This window comes from Pseudovirgaria hyperparasitica (assembly GCF_010093815.1).
Source record: "Pseudovirgaria hyperparasitica strain CBS 121739 unplaced genomic scaffold EJ05scaffold_3, whole genome shotgun sequence".
NCBI classification, from domain to species: Eukaryota; Fungi; Ascomycota; class Dothideomycetes; order Acrospermales; family Acrospermaceae; genus Pseudovirgaria; species Pseudovirgaria hyperparasitica.
In genome coordinates, this window is record NW_022985551.1 from 1,194,473 (window position 1) to 1,214,521 (window position 20,049).

General features: G+C 50.0%; 9 protein-coding genes and 1 non-coding gene across 10 annotated transcripts; 6 read left to right on the forward strand and 4 right to left on the reverse strand.

Moving 5' to 3' along the window:
- Positions 1–900: 900 nt before the first annotated feature.
- On the forward strand, positions 901–2,920 carry EJ05DRAFT_461709 (putative monocarboxylate permease). Its single transcript, XM_033742655.1, has 3 exons — positions 901–1,488; positions 1,547–1,921; positions 1,981–2,920. The coding sequence occupies exons 1-3, from the start codon at positions 1,202–1,204 to the stop codon at positions 2,729–2,731; spliced, it is 1,413 nt and encodes a 470-aa protein (XP_033603510.1). The 5' UTR covers positions 901–1,201; the 3' UTR covers positions 2,732–2,920.
- On the forward strand, positions 2,812–3,164 carry EJ05DRAFT_251351 (uncharacterized protein). Its single transcript, XM_033740171.1, has one exon. The coding sequence runs from the start codon at positions 2,892–2,894 to the stop codon at positions 3,111–3,113; it is 222 nt and encodes a 73-aa protein (XP_033603511.1). The 5' UTR covers positions 2,812–2,891; the 3' UTR covers positions 3,114–3,164.
- Positions 3,053–3,124, reverse strand: EJ05DRAFT_t26. Its single transcript has one exon. It is a non-coding gene; the product is annotated as a tRNA-Ala (tRNA).
- Positions 3,165–3,201: 37 nt separating the features above from the next.
- On the forward strand, positions 3,202–4,715 carry EJ05DRAFT_251365 (Mn2+ homeostasis protein). Its single transcript, XM_033740173.1, has 4 exons — positions 3,202–3,424; positions 3,537–3,579; positions 3,654–4,425; positions 4,501–4,715. Exons 1-4 carry the CDS (start codon positions 3,305–3,307, stop codon positions 4,553–4,555), a joined length of 990 nt encoding a protein of 329 aa, XP_033603512.1. The 5' UTR covers positions 3,202–3,304; the 3' UTR covers positions 4,556–4,715.
- Positions 4,716–5,849: 1,134 nt separating this feature from the next.
- Positions 5,850–10,785, reverse strand: EJ05DRAFT_461710 (patatin-like serine hydrolase). Its single transcript, XM_033742656.1, has 3 exons — positions 10,356–10,785; positions 6,717–10,304; positions 5,850–6,669 (listed from the first exon to the last, which is right to left on the reverse strand). The coding sequence occupies exons 1-3, from the start codon at positions 10,619–10,621 to the stop codon at positions 5,985–5,987; spliced, it is 4,539 nt and encodes a 1,512-aa protein (XP_033603513.1). The 5' UTR covers positions 10,622–10,785; the 3' UTR covers positions 5,850–5,984.
- Positions 10,786–11,448: 663 nt separating this feature from the next.
- On the forward strand, positions 11,449–12,818 carry EJ05DRAFT_497629 (Paf1-domain-containing protein; the record flags this gene model as incomplete). The annotated part of the gene is made up of 2 exons (XM_033746558.1): positions 11,449–11,716; positions 11,767–12,818. 2 exons carry the CDS (start codon positions 11,449–11,451, stop codon positions 12,816–12,818), a joined length of 1,320 nt encoding a protein of 439 aa, XP_033603514.1.
- A 575-nt stretch (positions 12,819–13,393) lies between these two features.
- On the forward strand, positions 13,394–15,598 carry EJ05DRAFT_497630 (uncharacterized protein; the record flags this gene model as incomplete). Its single annotated transcript, XM_033746559.1, has 1 exon — positions 13,394–15,598. The coding sequence occupies one exon, from the start codon at positions 13,394–13,396 to the stop codon at positions 15,596–15,598; it is 2,205 nt and encodes a 734-aa protein (XP_033603515.1).
- Positions 15,599–15,975: 377 nt separating this feature from the next.
- EJ05DRAFT_473626 (uncharacterized protein) lies at positions 15,976–18,088 on the reverse strand. The gene has a single exon (XM_033743434.1). It carries the CDS (start codon positions 17,947–17,949, stop codon positions 16,171–16,173), a length of 1,779 nt encoding a protein of 592 aa, XP_033603516.1. The 5' UTR covers positions 17,950–18,088; the 3' UTR covers positions 15,976–16,170.
- A 110-nt stretch (positions 18,089–18,198) lies between these two features.
- Positions 18,199–19,067, forward strand: EJ05DRAFT_473627 (uncharacterized protein). Its single transcript, XM_033743435.1, has 4 exons — positions 18,199–18,352; positions 18,412–18,636; positions 18,682–18,788; positions 18,837–19,067. The coding sequence occupies exons 1-4, from the start codon at positions 18,280–18,282 to the stop codon at positions 18,888–18,890; spliced, it is 459 nt and encodes a 152-aa protein (XP_033603517.1). The 5' UTR covers positions 18,199–18,279; the 3' UTR covers positions 18,891–19,067.
- EJ05DRAFT_508282 (uncharacterized protein) lies at positions 18,928–19,971 on the reverse strand. Its single transcript, XM_033747994.1, has 2 exons — positions 19,632–19,971; positions 18,928–19,577 (listed from the first exon to the last, which is right to left on the reverse strand). The coding sequence occupies exons 1-2, from the start codon at positions 19,888–19,890 to the stop codon at positions 19,060–19,062; spliced, it is 777 nt and encodes a 258-aa protein (XP_033603518.1). The 5' UTR covers positions 19,891–19,971; the 3' UTR covers positions 18,928–19,059.
- Between the last annotated feature and the right edge of the window lie 78 nt (positions 19,972–20,049).

Below are 20,049 nucleotides of genomic sequence, written 5' to 3' on the forward strand. Positions count from 1 at the left end.
TGCACTCTGCACCGAATCATCCCCCCTGTTGAGTGGGCCTGCGCAGGGTGCGATTAGGGGTAGTTTTTGATATATGCGAAAGGGCTGTTTAATACGTGAACGTGATAGCTGTATTTTTTAGAAACACCGGCATGCAGGGTCTACCACATCTCCGATTGGCTAGAAAGTCAGGTCGGCATGACTATCTAGATATCGGACACATCACATCCACGATGATTACAGAAGATGTCCGATCAGCCCTATTTAACGGTGACGGTTCACGGGCGACTGCGACCCCACCAGGTCGACGGTTAAAGTACAGTAGTAAAAACTGTGAGTGGTAAAGGGAACGTCGGACACAGTCTTTGCTTACAACCGTCCCGTTCTGCTGGGCTGAGACTATCACTCCGACTCTTCTCTCACTCACTCTCTAGCCCTACCTTTCCTCAACCAGCAAATAGACCAGGTCGCTCAATAAATTCCCTTACCTCTGACCTGCTTTGTCCGGCTACCACTCACTGCAAGCAAGGTCGACGATCCATGCCATATTGTGCATTTGTCAACCGTTGTCATCATCCTCGTCGCATATTTTGTCGTCGTTACGGCCGTTTGGCTTGTCACTGACTCCGTCACGGACCTTGTGTGTCAATCAACGGAATAGCTATGTACGTACAAACCGCGAAAAGCACCCCTTGGGCCGCCGAGGTTGGGTCGTGAAACGAATCACTGGCCACAGTGTATCTATCCCCTTCCTTCATCGCATGCGGTCCTGTGTTACTGGTCCTGGTTCTGTGCCCTGTGTTGCGTGTTCTGGGTGGTAGTGTGTTGTTATTAGTTGATTACACTTGCAACCGCGGTACCACTAGGTAGAGACTGTGCATTATTAATAATACTCCTGGACCTCAAACCTAACCTACAACCCTTTGCCGTCACAAAATACTAATTAACCGGCATTGGCTATCTATTCCGCTGGCGTCTCCGCTACAAATCTTAACCCAATCTGCTACCTGCCCACTCCACTCCTCCATTCCTCTTCTCCACCTTTTCTTTCGTCTCCCAAGCCTCCGAGCGCTGTACAAAACTACTCATCTACTCGTCGTCGCCGTGCCTGTCGCTCGCATTGCTTTTCCGTCGCTCTCTATCTCTAAGAACACACGAGATTGTGTAGAGCCGGTATTGGTATTATCGGCTATACCAAGCTTTGCGCCACACCTGCACGTTCATGCTATCCCTAGGAAAGATGTCGCGAAACGATAACCGGTCCTTTGACGAGAGCGCTGCAACCCAGCTGAGCAACTACTCGGATAAGGACAAGGACGACGAGAGATCTGATTCTACAACTTATATCCCAGGTACAGAACCCATCGCTACTCCAGGCGATAAATCAGATGTTATTGGAGAGCCTGCAAATAAAGTCGTCAGTGCAAATGACGTCAGCTTGGTTCCCGATGGTGGTTTGCGAGCCTGGCTGCAAGTTCTAGGCGGCTTCTTCTTGTTCTTCAACTCCTGGTATGGATTTTGATGCATTATAAAATGTCATGGCAGACGTTTTGCTGACGCGATACAGGGGAATTGTCAATACTTTTGGTGTCTTCCAGACATACTACGAAACGGAACTTCTAAGCACAACCTCTGCATCGTCCATCTCATGGATTGGTTCCCTTCAGGCTTTCCTCTTGATGTTTATAGGGGCAATGACTGGCCCTGTATACGATGCTGGCTATTTCCGTGCGTTGATAATCAGCGGTGCTCTCCTGACCTCTTTCGGCATGATGATGGTCAGTCTATGCCATGAGTTCTGGCAAGTGCTCCTTGCACAGGGTTTTGTTGTTGGTGCTGGATGTGGAATGCTTTTTGTCCCAAGTGTTGCCATTCTCTCCACTTATTTCTCCAGACATCTTGCATTGGCCATGGGTCTTGCCGCTTCTGGAAGCAGTCTAGGGTATGTCCATCCATCATATTGCTTTTTGCCTTCGACACGTCTGACATGGATATAACCAGTGGTGTCATCTATCCCATCATGTTCCACAAACTACAGCCCATGATCGGCTTCGGCTGGACCACGCGCGTGCTCGGCTTCATGATGTTCGGCACCCTCCTAATCTCCATCGCCGTCATGAAAGTCCGCGTCTTGCCCCAACGGAAGCGCAAAGTGCTCGATCTGGCCGCCTTCAAGTACGCTCCTTACAGCATCTTCATTGCGGGCTCTTTCCTCAGCTTCGTCGGCCTCTACACGCCCTTCTTCTACGTGCAGCTCTACGACATCAGCAAGAACATCACCGCCGCCTCGCTCGTCTTCTACCTCCTCCCCATCCTCAACGCCGCCAGCATCTTCGGCCGTATCATCCCCAACTTCTTCGCCGACAAGATTGGGCCGTTCAATGTATTCATTCCGTGTGGTTTTATTGCCGGCCTGCTTTGTGTCTGCCTCATTCCAATCAATTCAACCGGCTCGCTCGTCGTCTTCTGTCTCCTCTACGGCTTCTTCAGCGGCACCTTTGTCTCCCTCCCGCCCGCCGTGCTTGTCGGACTGTGCAAGAATCGCGCCATGATCGGGACGCACATGGGCATGGCATTTGCATGCACATCCATCGGTCTGCTCATAGGCACGCCAATCGCGGGCGCGATAAACGATGCTTCCGGGTTCAACGCTATTTGGATATTTGGTGGCGTTTTGACCATGGGCGGATCACTGATCTTACTGCTCGCTCGTTTGCTCAAGACAAATTGGGCCATCGTTGTTCGGTGTTAGCAGGCGGCTCTTTGCGAAAAATTCGCTTGGGTAAGACTTTGGGATGACGGCGTTTTTTTTCTTTTCTTTTGATTGGCATTTCTGGCGGCTGCATTGTAACATCACACAACGATGCATAGCGTTCTTGTTATCACACCCAGAGTAATTGATCACACACTCAATGACCCTCCTTGGACTACTTCCAGCCATATATACAAAAACTATAAACGATGAATCTCTACTATGCTTGTGTTACCCGACCTTCCGTCCGTCCAGTATAGATGAAGATGCCAAAGATTTGATAAGCCACAGACATGGTGATAAAAAGCAAAAAGAAGGTGGTGGAGACTGTGGGAATCGAACCCACGATCTTCCGCATGCAAAGCGGACGCTTTACCCCTAAGCCAAATCCCCATCAGAACATGCTGAGTCGGCGGGTAAGTGTATTATTAAAGACTGCTCAACGCAGCATCATTGCGTCTAGAACTTCCTGCGCAGTTTCAGGTGTGCCGACCGACCCACTTCGTCCACTCCACCCGCCAGAACGCGCCACAAACCTCACTCGATGGAGACACGCGACGCCCACGCCGAAAGATGAGGCCGACCTCTCAATTGACATGGCAGCTATATGTGCTTGCAGCGGTGTGTCTGCTTGCTGGCTGCGCACGCGCGAGTCAGGGCGATCGATTGCCTGAGTTTCGGGAGTGCGTTGAGGTATGTACGTCCCTAGAGAGGAACGGGTGCATCATCGTCATTATCATCATCATCAGCAGCGGCAGCGCTTACGGACCGGTATGTCTGATAGTAGAGGCTAACAGGCTTGCAGATATGTAAACAGACAAACTGTGTTGAAGGCGGACCGGTGATTCGTATGTCTCCCTCCTCTCTACCATCCTCATCCCACCACCGAAACCACATCTAACATGAGCACACAAACACACAGCCCTCCACCGCCGCATCCTCCTCTGGACATGCCCCTCCGAATGCGACTACACCTGCCAACACATCATCACCACAGCCCGCCTCGCGCGCGACCCGCCCTACCTCTCCCCCGTCCTCCAATTCCACGGCAAATGGCCCTTCCACCGCTTCCTCGGCATGCAAGAGCCCTTCTCCGTCCTCTTCTCGCTCTTCAACTACCTCGCGCACGCGGCCGGCATCGCGAAGCTCAAGGCCACCATCCCCCCTTCCTATACGCTGCGCCGGTACTACGTCATGTTCGGATACGTCGGGCTGGCGAGCTGGGTGTTTAGCATGGTGTTCCACACGCGCGACTCGGGCGTGACGGAGAAGCTGGACTACTTCGCGGCGGGCGCGAATGTGCTGTTTCAGTGCTATTATACGCCGATTCGGATCTTTAGGCTGGATGTGCCGACGCCGCGGCGGCAGACGCTGCTGCGGGTGTGGACGCTGCTGTGTGCGGTGCTGTATGTGGCGCATGTGTCGTATCTGAGTCTGTGGCGCTGGGATTATACGTATAATATGGCGGCGAACGTGGCGGTGGGGATTGTGGGCAATTTGATGTGGAGCTGGTTTGCCGTGTCGCGCTATCGGGCCACGGGCAAAGGGTGGACGGTGTGGCCGGGTTTGATTGTGGCGTGGATCATACTGGCGATGAGTCTGGAGTTGTTTGATTTTGCGCCGTGGGGGGGCATGCTGGATGCGCATAGTCTGTGGCATTTGGGCACGGTTGGGCCGACGATTTGGTGGTACAAGTGAGTGGCTTTCGAGACGAGTGCATCAGAGGATGCATGTTTGTCTGTGTGTATGTGTGCTAATATTGTGGACAGCTTCTTGGTCAAGGATGCGCAGGAGGACCTGCAGCAGAATAGGTTGAAGGCTTGATAGAAAGGGAATAGGGGGGATGATCGTGTTGGTGAGTCCTACATCCTAGGGTGTTTTGCATTGCGTGTTAGATCTAGCATTTGTGGCGGTGTCATTCCTGTTCGCTCGTAATAGTCGATACCGGTCGGTGTCAGTACCTTTTGTACAACTGTTCATCACTATAAAGGCTATTACGATCAAGGCCATCACTGTCAATTCCATCCTTATCGACTTCTAGATCACGGAAGTGTGTTTGTGTATTTTGTTGATTCAGAGCAGTGACTCACAGCCTTATTTTACACTGACTGCAAAGAGCCTCTAGCACTTTCTCCCCTTTATTTCTATTTTCGAAGAACTTCACCAAGTCTCATTTGAGAGAGCACCAATGCGTAAGTAATTACACGAGTAGAGTGTTGGGATGAATCACGCCCTGCTATTATATTAATATCTAGGAGAATGGTGGGACTTTTCTGATTTGGCACACCGTCGATGAGGAAGAGAGCGACTTTGTTGTCTTGCTGAAACATATCTTTTTTTCCCTATATTAAGAGCTGATTGTTTCGGGAGAAAAAGAATGGAGTTTTCTAAACGTAGTACTTGAATATATCTAGATACACAACAAATGACTTAATTACCATCATGTAGAGACCATAAAACAGAGAGAGAGAAATACAATTCTTTACCATACTCGTCCCCGGTGTAGTCGAAACAAGTGTGTCGAGTCGTCTGGGACGGCACTAGATCAACAACATACTGCTATACATAAACCCTATTGGGACAACGATCTGTGGTTTCCCCTCACACCTAAAATGAAAATGTCCGCGGTTATTAGTCTTTCTTCGGACGTAACGTACCCACCAACATACCTCAACAACCCGCGCATACATATATCCATTGCGGACCCGGGCCCAGGCGGGCAGATATCTGGGACGGGACATGTCAAGATTCGATAATCGGGATCTGCGTCTAAGTTGCACGGTCCAGTCCGCGCCTATCCGGATCGGTTGATTCGACACTGCGCTGTACTGTTTGTTGTTGGTAGGCTTCCGATATACTCCAGGTTTGTTTGGCCGCGGGCACACAGACGGGATGATGGACTGCCCCTCAAGCAGGATATGCATATTGGCGGCCGCGTATACCACGCTGGTTGACCTATTATCATCATGGATCATATCTCAGCCCGCTGATCGACACCAACTGCCTTATGGATGGACCGGGGATGGCCAATACGCCCGATGATCCTGAGCACTCGAGAGCTCTGTACGCTGATCTGCAATACTATCCTATAGTTTCGAATAATGTATTGTTGTGACTCATCTAGACAACGCCTATGCATGTCCGAAATTATGTTCTTTTATGCTTGTCTATAAGGTGGGTATCTGTGGTGAGCTGGGGGCAACTCTTATAAACATTAGGCTAATTGGCTCAATATAAGACTGTCTACGTAATGTCATATGCTTGCTCGCCTAGGAGCCATGGTCCTTCGCAAGTTCTTCTGCCTCTCATTCTCTTCCATGACAGGCAACACTCCTTCATCTCTGAGTTGGGCGAGATACTGCTTGCCGTACTGATAACCAAGCTGGTAGAGCTCGTCAAACTTTGCAAATTCCAAAGTTCCGTACGGGTCGATAGGTGGTCTCATGTACCGACAACCAGGTGTAGTCTTGGCTCGTTCCAGTGCATCGACACTCGACACGTATGCAAGCCGAGCCTGGATCTCAGATAGCGTCGGGGGATTTGGTACCGCCGAGAATGGGTTCCATCGATTCATCGCGGCCCAGAATCCAGATAGGGAGTCTCCAAAATTCTGTGGTGCATCGTCGTCGAGGCTTCCGACATCTATGGCAAAGATAACATCTGCACCTAATGCTTTCATGTGGGAAACGGTCAAATTATCGACGTAGCCTCCGTCCAGCAGCATGCTGCCATTATCGCAGATGGGCGGGAGCAGACCTGCCAGAGACATCGAGGCTCTAACATATCGCCATACATAGCCTCTGGTATGGATTTGTGATCGACTCTTGCTGATGTTCGTAGTGTTGCAATAGAACTCAAGCCAAAAATCTTCTATTTGGGAATTACCAAAGGTCTTAAAGATTCCACGATTAAATTCGTGGCCTGTTGTGTAAGAGGCCCTGTTCAAGTCAGCACAGTGTCATCTGGTAGCAGAGGAGATACGGACGTGGGATACGTGAGGTCTAAAGCGAACCTCCACATGCTACCCATCCGGCCGGCAAACTTCTTTGCTCGTCCATACATAGGTACCACGTCGGCGTCCCAGGCGTAGAGTGCACCGATAAAGGCTCCAATCGATGTGCCACCGACAATATCGATAGGAATTCCCGCTTCCTCTAGAGCCCTAATGATGCCAACTTGAGATATGCCACGGGCACCTCCACCGCCAAGAACAAGACCTACAGACTTACCGCAAAGTCTTCGTGCAAGTCTATGAAAGTCACCCTTGAAAGGCGTCTCAGCTGAGTACAGGGGTGTCTGCCTGACCTTTCGAGAGGTATACTTCTGTATCTCTGCCTGTAAAACCTGTACTCTTTGCTTTAGCGCAGATCCAAATCGCCGCCCAGGCGTGTGCACTGGTTCGGTCGTTGATCGGTGCGACATTTGAATATGGTGATGGCTGCCATTGATCCAGACCCTATTTCTGAGCCAACGTCTGGTCAATCCAGGAGGACAATAACGCTCTGAATGAAGCAGGACAAGCTCTTTCCTCGCGGTTGTTTTGGTCGTCAACAGGAACCTTTCGTACTCGCCAACGTCTGGAGTGCCTTCTGCAAGGCCCACGAGCAGAATACAATCCGCTTGGCTGATACAGGTTTGAGTCCAAGGAGACTTGACATTGGTATCTGCAACATACAGCACCATGCCGTATTTCTCTTCAAGATCGGCCAGATACTGTGCAAGCTTCAGCTTACCCATTCTACTGAAAGCATGTCGACCAAGATGATTCAAGATTGCGGCTTGATTCAGAGAAACGACTCCATTCGGAGTTCCGATCTGTGAAAGGGCACTGAGAAGTCTACTGGCGAACTCCACGACAGGTACGCCAGCAGTGACGGGCAATATTGATATCGTTCGTAAATTAATCGTCGATGATACGTTCTTTTGCGTAGCTGTGGTGAGACTTTTCTCTTTGGGCTCATTCATAGGATCATCTATCAAGGCTCGCATTCGATTTGCCAGAATCTTTGAAATCTTAATCGTGATACCAGGATGCTCCAAAGCGAGGCTGTTGAACAACGTCTTGGGAAATTTTGCTAGTTCTGTATCACGTATTGCATGTAGCGAGCCAGGACGACGGGACTCTGTGAGGACTTCCAGTTCGCCTACGCTGTCGCCTTGACCGTATTCGCCGATGAACTTATTCCCATCCTCACTTTCCTGTATTGCGCGGAGACGACCATTCAAAACGATGTATATGGCATCACTCTCGTCTCCTTGGTTGTATATGACCTGCCCGGCATTGACTTGTACCCATTCAAGAGCAAAATCAATGTGGAGAATCAATCGCGGCAAGAGCGTGGTCAGTCGCTTAGCCATAGTTAATAACACAACAGGAAATTGGTCCACGATCCGATCCATGGCTGCGCGTGGTAGAAACCCGACATATACATCGGTCTTTGCAGTGACGTCGATGAATGACCGATACGATGAGACTGTCCCAAGATACCCCGCAAGCCCACCGGGCTTTGTCAAGAAAAGGCTCTTTCTGCGGCTCTTTTTCCCATTTGCGTCTTTGTTTAGAGCAGAATTATGCTGTGAGTGTTTTCGAGGACCGAGTTTAGGTATCGCTTTGGGACCAAACAGGTCAGAGGGAGCTATGGTCGACGATCTAGGTGCTGTGCCTAAAATATTTTGGTCCGATGCATCATCCTCAACAGGTATACCAACATCGAGGAAGCCATCAATTACATAGTAAAGACCAGGGTTTCTCTCTCCTTGTTCAACGAGTACAGATCCTTTTGGGAAGAAGACAATCTCGACTTCGTTCGACAATTCTTCTAGTGCCAGATGTGGACCACTGCTGCTGAACCCCGACATCGAAGCAGATGCTATTGATTCAGACTCGCCATCCCCCGAATCTTCGTATGGATGCATGAAACCGAACGCATTGCTGAATACAGCCTTCTGTTTTCTGGAATCGAATGACACCAAGCGGGGAGATTGTTCGACTGACTCAGACCTCGGAAGTGTATTCTTGGTATTGGAGAGTCCAATAGCCTTGAACATACAGTCCAGTACAGCTTCGCGGAAGATGCTATCCTCATCAAGAGATTCCTGGCGCTGCAAAGGTATGTTGCCCCGCCGCTGATTAGCGAGGGGGTTGAAGTTTGCTCTCTCTAGTGGTGTTACCACCTCTCTGCGAGAAGGAACGCGGCCTTCATACGGCTGAGAGAAGCTCAGGCGAGATTGTCGGGTCCCGCTCGTATTGACAGACCCGTTCGTGAGGAGATCACCTGCACTTACACCCGATCTTTCGGAATCAGCAGTAGTCATTCTGAGAGTTGCGTTGGTAGCTCCGTTTAGATTTCGACCTGCAGCAGCTCTAGCATGGGAAGCAGCTTCTTTTCGAAGACCACCGCTCGATCTGCGTCGCCGGTGCACACCGGCATTAGAATTGTGTAATGCAATCCCTTTCATTCCTTCTTCTGGTCCTGTTCTTTCACGCTCCTTCGCAAACTTGTCTTTGAGCCTTTCTAGGGGCGAGTCCCGGAGAAATCCTGGCAAATCGTAGGTCGTGTATTTGTTCATCAGCCGTTCTGTTCGGAGAACTTCACTCGTCAAGCCCAGATATGCGTGACCTGTCGAGAGCGTGACTCTTTGTAAGCGAGTCAGAATAACCTGAACGATGTGGGATGAGGCCCGAGGATAGAGTCTGGTCAATCGATGAAAAGCTGTGGCTGGTATCACAGCGATTGTAGTATCTGTCGTAGCCCTGGCCACAATATCGGGATGGGCAGATTTTGGCACGCGTGAACGGGGTCGAGTCTGCCGATTAGCATTATTCATGGACTCAGGATCCAAAGATAATGGAGGGATACGTGGGAGCTTTCCACTTGCAGGCGAGTTCGGAAGAGATTGCTCTTTAGCTTGCCTGAGTTCCAGGGAATTGCGATGTATATGCATGGGGCTCCCAGGCACAGACTCGTTAGGAGTCGTGAGTCCCGGACCTGTAGAGTTATCTGTCCCAGGCCTAGTAGCTACGCTTTCTTCGTCTTCTTCGTGGCGAAGTTTTACATCCTCAGTGAAGAGGGACAGTATTGAAAAGAGAGAAGATAGTGGAGCACCGTTCTTCACCTCGCTCAAAAGTTGATACCCCTGGTTATGTTCTCTATCTCCACCCTCCTCATCAGAGCTTCCTTCACCATGAGTATCATCGCCCTTCTCGGATACGTTCGATTCCCTTGCATTGGATTTGACGAAGATCTGCACCAGACCATCGACAACGATACAGAAACCCTTCTCTTCTTCGAGTAATAATGTCTCGCCTGCAATCAACTTTCTTGTCTGCATGGTCCGGGTCAGCTCGTGGAAGACCGGCCGTTCAAGATAGCCAAAGACTTTGATGGCGCTCAGGAATTCGTCCAAGTAATTGGTCAGCCCACGTTTAGAATCACCGTCCTGCGAATCTGGAAACACTTCAACTTGTGGCTCCTGTCGTTGGGGTTCTGCTGGTAGACGAGAATACATATTCAGAACGCGATATCGTACTATCCAGCTCACAGTCGAAGCGAAGGCAACTAAAAGGACCATACTAAGTTGGTCAGCCAGGAAAGCGGCATTTTAGGCTGGTAAAGGCTCTTACAGCGTAGTGAAGTTCATGGTAAAGGTCAAACTCATTGAAAACAGGGTGAACAGCCATGTCGGCAGCGTAATGGTCAGAAATGTGACTGTCCAATACAGCACCCCCGGAATCACACGAAGGATTGCCAAAAGGATACGGGCGATAATGGCTAGAACAGAGCTGGAGGTTTGTACCTCCGAAGCAGTAGCAATGTCAGTTGCAGATGCGATTTGACTGGAGAAATCAGCTACAGCTGTCACAACTGATGTCGGTACGGACGAATCCATGGCGGGCAGAACGATATCTCGACGGCTTGTATTGTCAAGGGAGGAAACGAGCCTCAGTATGGAAAGACGCTAAATTGTAACATTGTCGAGGGCGAAGTAGCGAGACCTCATTAACGGGGAGGGCATGGAAGCATTAAACCACGGGTTCTACAGCAAGTTGACGCTGGAACAAGCAACTGTGGAGAACGTGAATCTGGCTGCGTTGCGGGTGCCTCGGGCGATGGATTGTGGGTCCATTGGGTCATGGGTGCCTTAATGCCTTAATGCCTTAATGCCTGAGGGTTGACTTGTTATCACCATCGCCCACTACAACCTTGTCCCTCACCGTCTGCTCCTCTACATGTCTATTCTGAGTCAAGCATATAGCAAGAGATTAAATATACAGTGTCTTGCGACTGTGGGATTTCTGCGCGTCAATGGTAGCTAGACGTCACGAGAGGATCTTTAGGCTCGTACATAGAACATTTTACAGTCCTTACCGTATACCTCAATGGAAAGTTACTTTGCAGATATCTTAGCACAGACAACTGGTCGCATGGCTCGTTTATTCTGCTTCCACCTATCCACTATTGCTATCGGTTATTCATGCAGCCTATATGTATGGTGCCTGTGTTCATAGAGTGAATAGCAACGCAGATTACAATTATCACTTTGGAGTTCGGTGCCTGAGGCAATAGGTCACTGAATTCTTGGCTCCTCCGCCCAACCTCCGACGCGACAAGTTTGACACGAATAGTGGAAATCTGATCACGCATCTCTTCACACTTCTTCCTGGTGAAAAGACCCTATTACAAGGCCGATATATTCTTTGAGCTCAATTTGAGAAGATGGCGAGCTCATCTGCACGTCCTGAGCGAGTGTATCACCAAGACTATATCGCGCGCGTGCGATATTCCAATGCTCTGCCTCCTCCGCCAAACCCTCCAAAACTGTTGGACATCCCAAATACTGGACTCTCTAGTGGCCAGTATACATCGGCCGCATATGCTTCCCGCCTAGCGCGTGAACAGCCGCTCAATATCGAAGCAGATGCCGAATTAGGCATGCCCATCGACCTTGTCGGTCTACCAGGCGTCTTCGATGGCGATGAGACTGGTTCGTGAAATCTATCATCTTAATAAGGATATACAGCTCACTCTTCTTAGTGATCCAGAGTATGGACCGCCCACCAGCTCCTCATCCACATGACAGACCGCTACTCCGACCCTTGTCGACACTTGGAAAGTCAAGCAGTGCTACTCAAGGTGTGAGTTTCTTGCGGCGGACTGAATATATCACATCTGCAGGATCAGCTCGGCACGATATTCCCAAGGAATTCATGAGGCCGCGTCAAGTAAAGAAGCGTCGCCATACCGATTCCCACAGTGACGACCCTATTTCAATCATTCGCGCGATATACAAGGGCTTTGACCTTGCATATCCTAATGAGGCATACACTGGCCCAGATTCGACGGAGAAGATTCGCGGCGCAGAAATTTCGCCTGAAGAGCGAAGTGCTTGGAAGTTTCCCGTACATCCCTCTAAGCCTGACGTTAAAGTCGTGGACAGTTATCCTATTCTCCCTGACATGGATGCATTCGCAGACGCACCCGGCTACAGTGTCATGAAATTCGTTTCTGCCCCTGTCGACAAGCAAGACAAATACGATCGTCGATTAGATACATGTGTTTTCAGACCTCTAGTTGATCCGGTGCGTCAGCAGGAGTACGAGGCCCAAAGAGCCATCGATCCTTCGGCTGCACCTCCCAAATTTGACTATGAGCTCTACTTACCCCAGAGTGAGTCTGTTGGAAACATCAAAAGGAAGTTCAACGTTCTAGATCCTGGCAACAATGACGACGATCTCTACGACGAACAGACACGCAACACCGATACTCCACACTTCAGGTTCGACAAAGTACGCACCTACGAGACTTTCCAGCATAGCGAGACTTCCGGTCTATATTCAGAGCACGTTGCGGTGGCTCTGCATGACGCACCAGCAGGGTCCAAGAAGCAGAAAGCTGCTTATATCTACCCCATACTGAACAGAACCATAATTCGCCCAAGGAGGAAAGTCAATCGGCCTGGTCCGTCTGAGGAACAAGAAGATAGCGCGGATGTCATACAATTGACAGTCAGGGATTTAGATGAAGAAGAAGTGAATGAGAGGGAACGAATACTACAGGAGAAGTACATGGCTGCGACAACGAGTTAAAGTATCTTGAATAGGCCATGAACTGATTGATGCCTCTTTTTTTCATTGGTCCGAAAATCGCCTTGATAGCCTCGAAGGGCGAGGTCAATTGCATAGCGCGGAGTTCAGGCTAAGGACCAAGATACTCTGCTTACGCAAATGGTAACATATAATAAGTGTTGATCTTTCCTTTCAGACGTGTTTCAGGTCACCCAGTGTACGGGATGAGCAAAACTTCAGCATCTGCTCAATATCGATTGTGGTCATTATTGTCGAGTTCGAGCAAGCAGTGAGCATATTTCCTACGCATGTGCACACACGTGGGTGCGCGCCGAACCGTGATTGTTGTGGCCTATGAGCTTTCTGTGCTTGTTTTTCCTTGGCGCGTAGTTGCCTCTCCCGGTTGTATTCTTTCTCTTTCCACATTCTACACTGTGCGAATTCCCCCAGTATACTTCTTCAAATTCGAGCCAATTTCGTCCAACACGCGAGACTATCCCCTTCGTCACCTCTGTTTGCATTCCAGCTGGCAGCTAGTGCGTTTCACATGGTCTGTCTGTTCACTGTCACCCTCATCGAATGACCTAACCTTCGCCATGAGACTCTTCCCTCACAGACCACGGCATTCCCCTACGACGTCGAAGCTTCTGCAAGACAGGTACACTCGATCAGACCATACTTCGCGTCGTACTTCACACCAATTCACTCTGGCAAGAACATCTGCTTCAACAGCTACAGCCATGCCTCCTTTCGACGAGGAGACTCAGGCAGACGCCAAGGTCAGCCGCAGTAACAAAAAAAGCCTGATCACCTTCGGTTGCCTACAAGTGTTTGTGGTCTCGACGTTCCTTGCTATTGGTTACGTTGTGGGCACTGCAGCTGCGCCAAGTTCTCCTGAGAGAAGCTATGCTGGTGGCATAGCTTGGATCATTGTCTCTTTGGTCGCTGTTGGATGTGCTAGCGTATCTGCGTGGATACTATGGAAGAGACAACAAGCTAACAAGGTCAATGACACGTTTACCTTTGGCCAAGGGGCACTCCTATCGGAAGAGAAAAGGCCCACGCTGCTCCAAAACCCAGTGATGAACAGACCAAATACCGACCAAGAAAACTTACGCCTTGACCGCCAGCTCAAGGAGCCAGCAGAAGCAATCGATGATACCTACGAGCAAAACCCTTTTGACTCACCAAGGTCTGTCAGAGAGAAACAGCCACGAGCAGAGACAAAACGCACAGTCAGCAATGGAAGCATCGAACTGCAGTTACTTGGACAGGGGCCACCACGTGCAGGCCCAGTATCACAACGGCCTCATACTCTTACGCTGCCACGCTCGGGATCTCAAAGCTTGCAAAATATGATAGTTGCCAACTATATTGGGGACGGTAACTCTCTACCTAGAACTCCAGTCACTATCAAGTCTCAGCGATCGTCGATCGGACCGGGCAATCAGCTTGCTGGATGTGAGAGGCGAGTTTCTACGGATCCTGCAGCTTATTTCCGCAATCGATCAATGACGAAAGACACTATCAGCTCTAGCACTAGCGATGAGACCGTGAAGCCGAATCTCATGCCACCCAAGATTGATTCCGAGTTCTGGCGTAGCGTGGAGCGTTCCACCTCCCGTCAGGACGATGTACCATCGTTCGTTCATCCTGCTAGCGTTGTCATGAAGCCGTCACCAACTGAGCCAGCGTCTCCGACCCCAGGAGCTCGCGACTCAATGGCTTTTCATCCACCACGTCAATCTAGCCTCCCGCCATCGAATAGTGGTAGTGACACAAGCTCTACTGCCTTAACTACGACTCCTGAGGCTGCAGAGAGGAGCATTGTTGACGGACCAGAATGGAGTTATCCGGGAATATCCATAGGAAATGACTCTCAACGAAGCTCAGTGATCCTCGACGAATCAAGCATGAACAGGCGCTCTTACAGCATCGTATTTCCAAAGAGACTGAGCAGCCTTGGTGCGCCAACTGGGCTGACCACATCCATGTTATCCACTGCCAGCGGTAACGAGACAGTCCCACATTTCAGCGTACCTAGGACCCCGAGCAGGCAAACATCCATGGTCTCGCTGAATGACCATGATCGGAGTGTCAGTCCAGTCATAGCTCTATATGCTGAGATGAACAACAGCTCCAATACCAGTTTGGAAAATGTCAAATACGCAATACATGAAAATGCCACATCTCCAGATCCGCATTCTGCGCAAATTGCACTATCGACGGCTCAGATAGAGGAGACAGCTGATCATACTCTGGGTAATGGACTTCCGCAGGTGAAGATGCGACCCGAATCCTCCACTCTGCCTCGCCCGGACACTTATCCAACTCTCCAGTTCACCGAGACGTCAAGCGATAATGGGCCGTTTGCATACGATGAATCTAGGTACCGTCTACATCCTCTTTCGAACAACGATAGACATGGCATTGAACCTGGCTCACGGCACGTCGAGGATGACACGATTACCCCAGTGGTCAGGCCGTTTTCAAATCCAATGACACCGTCGGCCTCCACTATGACCATGTCGACCTCTGTAAGCTCCTTCGAGCCATCTCTGTTCTCATCTCAGATCAATCTCAGAGCTGCGGAGGTCTCTCCCAAGAGAAACAGCGCCGGCTCGACGCCAACGAAACGTAGCTCTGCTGTCAACCTCAGCTCCCGAAAGACCTCGACCGATCGGCTGAGCTTCAAGTCTGCTAAGACTAACCAAACTCAGGGAACTGAGAACGACGATGACGACGAAGACCGTGATGATCGGAGAAGCTGGAGCCGCGTGAACATGTATCGCGGTAGCTGAAGCACCTTGGAGCGATCAAGGAGCAATAAACTTTGTTCGCAGTACCATAACGATACGTATACGGTCGCCGTGACGGAGCTGGTCACCATTTCCGCGAGAGTTGGGCCTCATGGGCTCATCTTTACTAACTTACCGAAAATGACCTGCATTTCCCCGTTCAAAACGTCATTCGGCATTTCATTTCTTGTTCGACGCGTGTGTTTTATCACTTTACTCTCTAATCTTCCTCATGGGCTGCATCTTTGCAACACTGACGGGGTGTAAAATTTTGGGAAATACCTGGCTGCCATCGACTGTTTTGTCCAGCCAATCTGTTCTTTCTACTGGTCTTTCAGTGGACAATTGATGTAATACCACACCACAAATGGAATGTTTACTGCTGTGATTTCGGAAGCAAATATGTATTATAAGCGTAATAGAAAATTCATGGCATATGATCCATTTCAATTCCAATGTTCATGTGATGGTAAACGCTGATGTAGCCGTGAAGCGCAATTCGTTATGCCCGTAGAAAATGCATGCACAATACTTTCAAACAGTAATATAAATCATCTTGGAGTAACGTCTTGTCATCACCTCCGGCCAATCTTCCGATCCTCTCTCCTCCTCTTCTCCTTCTTCGCCTCTCTCCTCCTGTCCTTCCACGCCTTATTTGTCTGGGCTCTATTTTCCCAAAACTTACGCGCAAACTCGCTTTCATCCTTCTTGCTCTTCTTCCCTGTCGGAGTATGCTCAACACCATCCTCGTCTTCCTCATCAGCTTCATCTATAGCAGCGCTGTCTCTCGCGCTTGGCGACAACTCGTCTTCTTCGGCGCTCGCATCGCGCCACGGCGCACGTAGTTTCTTGCCAATGGCCGCGGTGTCAGGAGTCGGGGCAGCGCTGCGCAGACCACGCCATTCGAGGTCTTGGCGCGTAAATGGAGTGTGGGGTGGGTTGTTGGATAAGTGGTCGTCAGCATCGGCATCATCATCCATCTCGGCAGAGGAGTCCTCGTCATCGGCACCTCCGCTGCCGCCGAAGAATGTGAAGGATGTCTTGATGGGCGCGAGCTGCTTTTGCTGTTTACCCTGGGTGGGGCTCTTGGGGCGTTTGAATAGCGCCTCTAGGGGATGGACGGAGGAAGAGGTTGTTGCTGTTGTTGGTGGGGTCGGGTCTGTTGTTATGATCTCAGGGGCAGAGGTGAGGATTGAGGAGGGTCTAGGGGTTGAGATTGGGGATGAGGGGGTCGATGCAACAGAATCCGCGGAGCTGACTGCGGAACTACTTGATGATACCACGGAAGAATCGCTGTCTTCGCTCTCGGTCGGATCAGGCGAAGATTGAGGTGCTGATTCTGGTTTCTTCCAAGGTTCAGTGGCTTCCCTTGTCTCATCGCCGTTAGTAGCGGTAGACTTCTTGTTTATTGATGGCTTATGACGATCTTGAAGATTGCTCCCGGTCGTAACAATCATCATGTCGTCAACTCGCTCTCTTTCGTGCTTCCGATTCTTTCTTCCGTCCTCTACGACATTACCATCTACATCGACCCAACCCTTCCCCTCGACGAATTCCGAGGCCGGCTTGGCATTCGTTCTTAGACCACTATCTCTAAGGAAAGTAGCATGCTTTTTCGTCCTCTCAAACTCATGCACGACAACATCGCGGTCAGAGGAGCTCTTGTGTTGATCTTTTTTACTCTTCTTTTTCGCAGCCTTCTCACTTACGGGACCTGCGTTCAGCGGAAGCTTGGTCCTGAAAAGCATTTCCGGCTCCTTTGTAAATTGCGACTTCTCCTGTAGCTTCTTCTCTTTGTTGCTTTTGCTTTCCTTCTTATCTTTGCTAGCCTTCTTCTTCCGTTCGCGGGTTGGCTTCGCAGGCTCTGTCCATCCACGTCTGACTTTGCGCTCATCCGGAAGCTCTATTCCATCCAGTACACCTTGCTGTTCTTTGTGTTTCTTCGACTTCTTTTTCGGCCGATCCTGTTCTTCTACATCAACGCCATCGGCCTCGCTTGCTCCAGCCTCGCGCTTCTTCTTCCGCTTCTCGGGCTTTGCCTCTTCAATCTGTACTTTTGAGCCCTTCAAGATAGAGCCGTTGAGCTTCTTCTTCAATTTAGTTGCTTCCATGGTGGGCAACTCAACGAAGCCAAAGCTCTTTTCCGGAAACGTTTGTACTGTGTGGTATGATATATTGGAAACCTGCTCCTGCAATGATGGTGGGATATATGTCTTCAGTAATTCTGGTGTGAGCGGTGATATATGAAGGCGAACGCGTTGAAGGGGATCTACGGTTGTGCCTGCGGGAAGTGCTGTGCTTTTGGAAGGAGTTGCGCCGGCGGTTGGGGACGTGAGCGCTTGGAGTGATGACATTTGCAGAGCCTAGTGCGCACAGTAGGCAAAAAGAGGCACAAACGTGGAGAGGCAGACGAGAATGAGTATGCAGCAGTATCTATATTGATACTCCGGCTGTAGAGCTGGGCGCGTAGAAGCGCAAGAGGTACGTCTCGTGTGGGGGAAAATAAGACTCGACGAGAATCGGAGGACGGTAGCTCCTTTGAGTGGCTAGGCTTTTGACAAGCTAAGCCAGGGTCTGCCGCGCGGGCCTCAAGCTTCGTAGATCAAACGTCAAGGGACAAGCGACCAGACAACATCTCGCAAGCGTGCTCACGGCGATGAGCTCGTCGCATACATATGATAGCTATGGGTAGCCAGTCAAGACTGTTATATCTCCTCATTGCGCTCTGCACAGTCGTTGCTCTCGTGTCCGCAGCCTGTGAGCCACCCCTCCTGCCGCAACGTGAAACTCCATATGCTAACACATGGACAACATAGCACCGACGTCTTTTTGCAAATGCACCTGCTTCACCAATAGCACGATCATCGCTCTGAATAGTCCCACAAGCGTAGAATCAGAACGTGGTCTGCTTGCACGTGAGAATATCGAAACGAGAAAGAGCAAAAGAACATGCAACGACTGTAATCGACAGTTCTGCTTAGGCTACAACTTGCCTATATGTAAGGGTGCAACAGAGGAGGATGTATTCACAACCTGTTTTCGTATGTATATGCTCCCTCTAGAAATCGAGTCTAACGGTATTGCAGAAAGAGACTCGGCGAAAGACCAGGCAGTCGTCTTCATATTCATAATAGCCACGGCTGGATTACTCGCCTACGCAGCGATAAGACCTTGGATCGATAAATGGGTGCAGGTAATGTGGCCTAGCCTGTTGGAAATTGCCAAAACTGACAGTGTTCAGAACGCGCGCGATAGACAGGCTTATATGCCCGTGTCGAACCAAGGCGACCAGTAGCGCACCAAACATTGCATGACAACAGAGGCAAGTTGGAGTTCCGGAGCGATTGGTGACACTTTCGTCAATTATGTATTTGAATTGGAAAGGTCTAGCTTTGGGAGAAACGCCGCTCCGCATGGACAATGTACAAATCTTCGAAACCATAATATACAAATTAGAATCGCCTTCATCGTCGTGTTAGCCAGTTCACCCAGCTTTTTGTTGTATCTGAAGCAGCATTCGCGACGTTTTCCCCTAATTGATCTAACTGCCCTCCAGTCTTTGTGCTCCGTGTTTGACTCGCGCGTCTTGTGTTTTCTTCGAGCGCTTTTACTATTCCGAGTCCCTCGCCCGTCTCCTGTGTAGTCCCACCGAGCGAAGTATCTGGAGCCGATGTCCTCATTAGAGCCTCGCCCAGCTTACCACCAACAGACTCCTCTGTTGACAAAGATCCAAACAGTGCAGATTTTATCTTGTTACTGATTGCGTTTTTCTCCTTGTCCTGCCGCTTCTGTTCCTTCTCTCGCTCAAGCCCCAAGAGCTCTAATTGCAAGGGTGTTGCTGTGCCATTCGACTCTGCGTCGCGAGCTAGTCTGATATATTCGATCATTTCGATCTTTTGCTGCTCATAAAAGGCGTTTCGCTTTCTCCGGTTGTACGCCAGCATGTCGATCGTCGATGCGGCGCAGTATACGAATATCAAGCCTGAGAATATATGAGTGGTGTTCTATTACAGCAGGTTGTATCTCCGGCACAAACCTGTAAATCCGATCAAAGTAAAACTGAAAACACGATGGGAGCGATCTGCCCATACGCGTCCTCTTTGCACTATTCGATCCCATTGGCTAACCTCTCCTAGCTTTGCTATTCTCGCAGCCTCCCGAAGGCGTCTCAGCTTTTGCTGTGGAGTTTCGCCTGGGGGTGCATCCGAAATACTTATGGTAGACGTTCTGCCAGGTTTTGCTGCATAGGGATTGGTCTGCGTGAATCGTGTGGCATCTTCAACAGTGCGCGCCATTTGAACTTCAATGTCGAAATTGGGAGAGGAACGATGTGGTCGGCGTGGTAGACATGTGGCTACTGGCTTCTCAATGATGCTCTAGACTTTTTGCCGCATAAGGTTGCCAGTTTACATAGCTTAGGTAATAAGTGTTATGGCCTCAGGCATTTATATCAA